The sequence below is a fragment of the Lytechinus variegatus genome, chromosome 5, assembly GCF_018143015.1.
Source record: "Lytechinus variegatus isolate NC3 chromosome 5, Lvar_3.0, whole genome shotgun sequence".
In the NCBI taxonomy this organism is placed as follows: Eukaryota; Metazoa; Echinodermata; class Echinoidea; order Temnopleuroida; family Toxopneustidae; genus Lytechinus; species Lytechinus variegatus.
The window spans coordinates 24,462,694-24,469,141 of NC_054744.1; the positions used below are offsets into that span (position 1 = coordinate 24,462,694).

General features: G+C 36.9%; 1 protein-coding gene across 2 annotated transcripts in view; it reads left to right on the top strand.

Moving 5' to 3' along the window:
- The first annotated feature begins 2,595 nt into the window (after window positions 1–2,595).
- The window catches only part of LOC121415787 (ankyrin repeat and death domain-containing protein 1A-like), a 45,698-nt gene continuing 41,845 nt past the window's right edge, over window positions 2,596–6,448 (top strand). For both annotated transcript variants that reach the window (XM_041609113.1, XM_041609115.1), the window contains exons 1-3: window positions 2,596–2,952; window positions 3,596–3,699; window positions 6,244–6,342. In XM_041609113.1, the coding sequence (XP_041465047.1) occupies window positions 2,919–2,952; window positions 3,596–3,699; window positions 6,244–6,342 (237 nt within the window). In that variant the 5' untranslated portion in view covers window positions 2,596–2,918. The remainder of the gene's footprint in view (window positions 2,953–3,595; window positions 3,700–6,243; window positions 6,343–6,448) is intronic.

Sequence of the window (6,448 nt, forward strand, 5' to 3'; positions counted from 1 at the left end):
TTTAAAAGACTTGTTTTTACGATTTCCCAACCCCTTTTTTATCGGGGGGGGGGGGGGGGTGGTTGTATTTTTCAAAATTTTCTTGAAGTATATAAGCCAATATCTAAGGGTGTAGTTGAAGCTAAAACCCACTTTGCAATTATAAAATCCTGTATGAAATAACAACCCTTGAAAAAAGGGGCATTGAAAACAATAATCAAACTCTTTTTAGAAGTGACTGGAAATTCCAGCCGGTTGTGAATTAAAATCGTTATATTAAACGACTTTGATGGCATCAGGATCCGCTTATCTTGATAAAAAAGTACAATTAAATCATGAAAGGGTTCTCCGGGCTGAAAATGATAATATCTAAATGAATAGAGTAAACTTCATCAAACTAAACGCTGAAAATGTTATTAAAATGTGATAACAAATAACAAAAGTTACTGAATTTGAAAGTTTGGCAATTTAGGGAAACAGTTATGCACGCCATCATGAGTTATGCAATATATAGGGTGGCCGACGACGTCATATCCCCACTTCCCCTTTTCTCACGACTGGTACATAAAGTTATAAACATGATTAATATGTCATATTTGCATACTTGTAATATCTCCCTTGTAAGATGTAACAAAATAATTTTCAACAATAATCATTTTACAAGTTGAATCAGTAGTCAGTCAAAGCTTGTTCATTCTTGGAGGAAAAAATTAAGTAAATACAATTTAATATAATAAAATACAATGAATAAGGGAGAAATAAAATCACCAGCTTGCTCATTGCATATTATTCATTAATGTTTCATCGAAGTACTGCGAAACTTTTAAATGTCATAACTTTGTTACTCCTTGTCCGATAAACTTTTCAGCATTTTGTTTTTCTGATTTTACTTTATTCGTTCAAATCATATCTATAGCTTGCAGCATGGAAAAATCCAAGATTTTCCAAAATGGATGGGATTTTTGTGCAGAAAGGGGGTGCACATTTGCGTATATCCGACATTTTTTCCACAAGCCTCTCAAAGTGAGGGGGAGGTGGGGGGGGGGGGGGGCGTACGCTCCAGTAATATACTTTGACTTTGGACTCCTTAACTTGTTACTCGGGATTTTCCTGGCTCATTTTGACCGAGGAAAGGGGCGTATTTTACATTGTCCGATTCCGCTCATGTTTCATGTTTATCAAAATGAATAGATCTGATATTGTCACGATCAATTAATGATCTTAATTCAGTCATGATAATCATCGCATACATGGCCATGAGATCATGGCAACTGGTCAATGACACGTATGACAGGTTAAGGATTTGTGATTTAAAACGGAAAACACCATTGAGCAATTCACTGTATGATTTTTATTTTCTTTTGGTTACACGGCATTGCGGCTAAAACCACACTACAAAACCGACAATTATACACTCCTAGGTAAAATTATGAGAGAGAGAGAGAGAGGGAGAGAAAACGAAAAGGAAATTAAAATAAAATGTCGTATGAGATCATATAACGATTATTACATAGATACCTGCACAACAAATCGAAGTGACATTGACCATGTTGAGGTAATGAGTCAAAGATTTTACATAGCATGTAGCAAACTTTAAAAAAGAAAATGGCATGCGAATGAAAATATGTGTTCTTTTATTCCTAATAGATTTTGACGTAATACCTAACGAAAAAAATATATCATGGCAGGCCTTTCCATTTCAATTACTCTTATATTCTTTTTTCCACCTTTTTCTTGGTCCTGGAATCTTTTCATGGTTGGAAGGGGGGAGGAAGAGCCCACCGTACGGGCGTACAGCCCCCAACCATGCCGACTATACGCCTATTCTAGGTGGTATTAAAGGACAATACTATTACGGATCACGTTATCTGTGATATTTATCATTGTTACAATCATGAAAGAATCGATCAGACACGTCAGGTGAATCCTAACTAGACGATAAATTTGTGTAAAAAAAGAACAAATTATTTCTCATAGCTTTATTTTCAACTCTCTTTTTAAGGACAACTGATGGCGCTGTTTCGGTGGGAATATACGGGAGTCGTGGCGAGGCCAGGTGATATAAACCCTGAATGTGGTGATGATGATACCCCATGGGACCCCATGGAAGTCCCGGGTTCGATTCCTGGCTCCATGAGAGCTGAGGTACTGATTTTATCTTCACTGCTTTTTATTTTCATAAAATATTAATGAAAAATGTTATATGCACTATTGTTACACACGTTTATTTTGTTTTAACAAAACATAAAAACGGAAAAATGTATAATAGTAGCTGTAAACCAAGAATAACCTCTCAGAGATAGATAGATCTCCACTCCCCCTTTTCTTTTCCCGATCCCAACATCCCCCTTTTCGCCCCTCTATTTTTCTTTCTTATCACTAATTTTTTTCGACGTCTAACTCCCTCCCCTTCTCTCCCTCTCTCTCCGCCTCCCCCCCTCTCTCAGACACTCGACCCACCTCCATAGTCCTCGATACGAACGAACAATTCTATTATAGGCAAACGCAACAAATACTTTATTCATATGCAAATAATTGTATTGTTTGCACATACAATAGACAACTCCGCTGGAATTTTCTCCAGCTATTGCACACTTCAGTGCATTAGTTAAACCCTGGTGTACAATAATATATCATTCTGCATGTATACACCACCAAAGCATATAAATTTCTTTAAAAACTGTTTTTTTAAGCATAAATCACAGGACAAATTTTCCCACAGGACTTCGCACGGACGTGGAAAGAGGAATTCTGATTTAACAAAAGGCAAAAGATTATATATGTTATTTTATATGCCTGTTTATTCTCGATGTGAATATAATCTCTGTTGCAAGTTGTGGTTTTATATATGACACAGATTTGAGCATATGGGACCAGCTGGTGTAATATATACGTACATTTTTGTTGTGTTTACCTGCTTGTGACGATAATAGTCGAATATGGAGGAAGATTATGACGACGAGGAGGAGATTCGTAAGTATTATTCTTACTCATTTATCATCTTTTACATAGTATCACCATAATAGTAAAAAAGATTATTAATGATAATATACTCGATCATGACTTATTATTCAACAAAGTATCTTGATCATATAGAAATCCTAATCCCTATTTTTTAAAACGTTTATCTGTTTAATCACCCAACCATATTCTTCAATATTTTTTTAATACTACCTGTTGCCCACAATGCACGTTTAACAATTGATGAAAACTAATGTTTATAATATGAACATAGTTAATGTCAACATGAATAGAAACATAAATTTTGTTTTCCATGTAGCTCTAAGGAATCATAAATCAGTTAATTAATTACAGGAACGTAATGGAGGTAGAGCTCCTTAGCATGCGACAAAAATACCTCTAAAGTCATTGTATTCATATGTTTTTTAATCTGTATTCATTTTTGTCAGAAATAATACAATACAAATCATTACATTATGTACATTCGATACATTTAACATAAATAGAGAACAGAAGTAGACAAACATAGAAAATTGCATATTTGTAGACGATGATTCGTGATAAACTTTGTAAAGTATAGATTTGTAAATTATTATTTTTTTTGCTCGTGAAACATTCTTTCTTTTATGATCTATGTTCCCTGACCAAACCATAGTCCTTCCCGTGGAGAAGCAGTTTCACGAGGCTGCGAGGACAGGGGACCTCGCGCTGGTAGACTCCCTGATCGCACAGAAGATCAATGTCAACTGCATGGATGAGGTAGGTCCACCATTTCACAAAACCATTTGCATTTGCAGTCACTGAATTGAAAAAAGTCAATTGCAGAATTCGTAAGTGATACAGGTAGGCCAATTTTAGCTAAAGCAATCAATGTAAACTTTTTGATGCAAAAAGCATACACTCTAAAAACACTGAGTAAAATTTTACCCAATATTGAGTAAAAAGGGAACATGCATGTTTGCTAGGTATTTTTTTACCTTATATTGGGCTAATTCAATACAACATTGCTTAAAATTTACCAAATATTGGGTATCTTTTTACCCAACAACATGCATGTTTCCCATTTACCCAATATTGTGTAAACATTTTTTAGAGTGTATATTTTATTGTAAATTTGCAATTGATTGGAAGACTTGGAGAATTAAACTTGCATGAATTGCAACTGATGGCATGTCTCTGGCGCCCACTTTTATTTGTGGAAATTGGCTTTGGGGGTAACGACATTGATTGAATTGAGGAAATTTGGATGTGTCATTTCGTCGTAGTGATTTAAAATCAGGAAACTGCGACAATAATATGGGTATGGGAATAGTTGTGAGGATGACAATGATGGTCTGATAGTGAAGATGATCATAAAAATGATGGTGGAGATGATGATGGCGTTGGTATCGATGGTGATGGAAATGGAGCTGGTGGTGGTGATGATGACGATGGTGATATCTGGATCTTGGGAGGTTGATGATGATGATGATGGTGATATCTGGATCTTGGGAGGTTGATGATGATGATGGTGATATCTGGATATTGGGAGGTTGATGATGATATCTGGATATTGGGAGATTAATGATGATGATCATGATATCTGGATATTGGGAGGTTGATGATGATGATGATGGTGATATCTGGATATTGGGAGGTTGATGATGATGATGGTGATATCTGGATATTGTGAGGTTAATGATGATGATGATGATCATGATATCTGGATATTGGGAGGTTGATGATGTTGATGATGATGATATCTGGATATTGGGAGGTTGATGATGATGATGGTGATATCTGGATATTGGGAGGTTGATGATGATGATATCTGGATATTAGGAGGTTAATGATGATGATCATGATATCTGGATATTGGGAGGTTGATGATGATGATGATGGTGGTGATATCTGGATATGGGCAGGTTCATGATGATGATGGTGATATCTGGATATTGGGAGGTTAATGATGATGATGATGATCATGATATCTGGATATTGGGAAGTTGATGATGATGATGGTGATATCTGGATATTGGGAGTTTGATGATGATGATGGTGATATCTGGATATTGAGATGTTGATGATGATGATGATGGTGATATCTGGATATTAGGAGGTTGTTGATGATGATGATGATGGTGGTGATATCTGGATATTGGGAGGTTGATGATGATGATGATGTGGTGGTGGTTAGTGGAAATGGATATGGTGACGATGATGGTTATCGAGAAGATGGCATATTGGCGGAGATGACGGTGATGATGATGTGGTGGCGGTGGTGGTGTGGTGATAATGATCACTCCAATATCGATGCTGTTATTGGAAGGAATGAATATGGGATGGCGATGCCGGAGTGGAAAATGGTCGAGACTGTGATGATGATGAAGATGTTGATTGTGATGATGATAATGAAGATAGATATTATTATAGTGACGGTGACGATATGGTTATTATGTAACCTCTAAATGGTAATGGTGATAGAAATGATGTTGATGTTGTGGTAATGGTGATGATGGTGACGGCAATACTGGGGATGATGATGGTGGTGGTGGTGGTGGTGATGATGATGATGATAATGATGATTATGGAGGCATTGCGATGATGCTCGTGGTGTTGACGGTTATGTTCGTAATCATGGCGATGATGTTGGTGGTGGTGATGATGATGATAATGATGATTATTATCATGATAGTGATGATTATCGACGGTGATTATTGAGGTAATGGCTATGATAGTAGTGGTAGTGGACAGGTGGTGATGGCGATGTTGACGGTTATGGCGATGAACATGGCGATAATTATGGTGGTAATGATGACGATGGTGAAGATGTGGTAGGAATGAAGATGACGATGGTGGTGATGGATAGCATGATGGCACCGGTGTTAATAATGATTGAGATGGTGATGATAACGATTGTGGTGTTGACGATGGTTGTGGATATGATACGATGGCGGTGGTGGTGAGGTTAGAGATGGCTTTGACGGTGGATTTGATGATGACGATCGTGGCGGTGTTCGTGATAAAAATGGTGATGATAATGAAAGTTGCATCTATATAATCATGGTGGTCAAGGTCGTGGTAGGAGATTACGTCGGTGAAGATGATGATGATGTTGGGAGGACTGAAGATGGTGGTGGTGGTGGTGATGATGATGAAGAAGAAGAAAAAGAAGAAGAAGAAGATGATGATGTTGTTGATGGGGATGATGCCGATGGTGATGGCGGGGGTGGTAATGAATAATTAGTAACATACATGTACATGTATGAAGAAATAGGATGAAAATGTATAAGTAACCAGTTTTTATGTGGTTTATTTTCATAGCGTGATCGTACAGCATTACATCTAGCAGCAGCTCAAGGCCATACTGATGTCATTGAATCACTCACGGATGCTGATGCTAAAATAGAAGTACCAGATAAGGTGAGAATCCTTTTTTTACAAACAGACAAATAATTCCTGTTCTAATTATTATGTTTCCTAACATTTCTTGTCCAAATTATTCATCTTGCTGATCGTTGACGTCTCA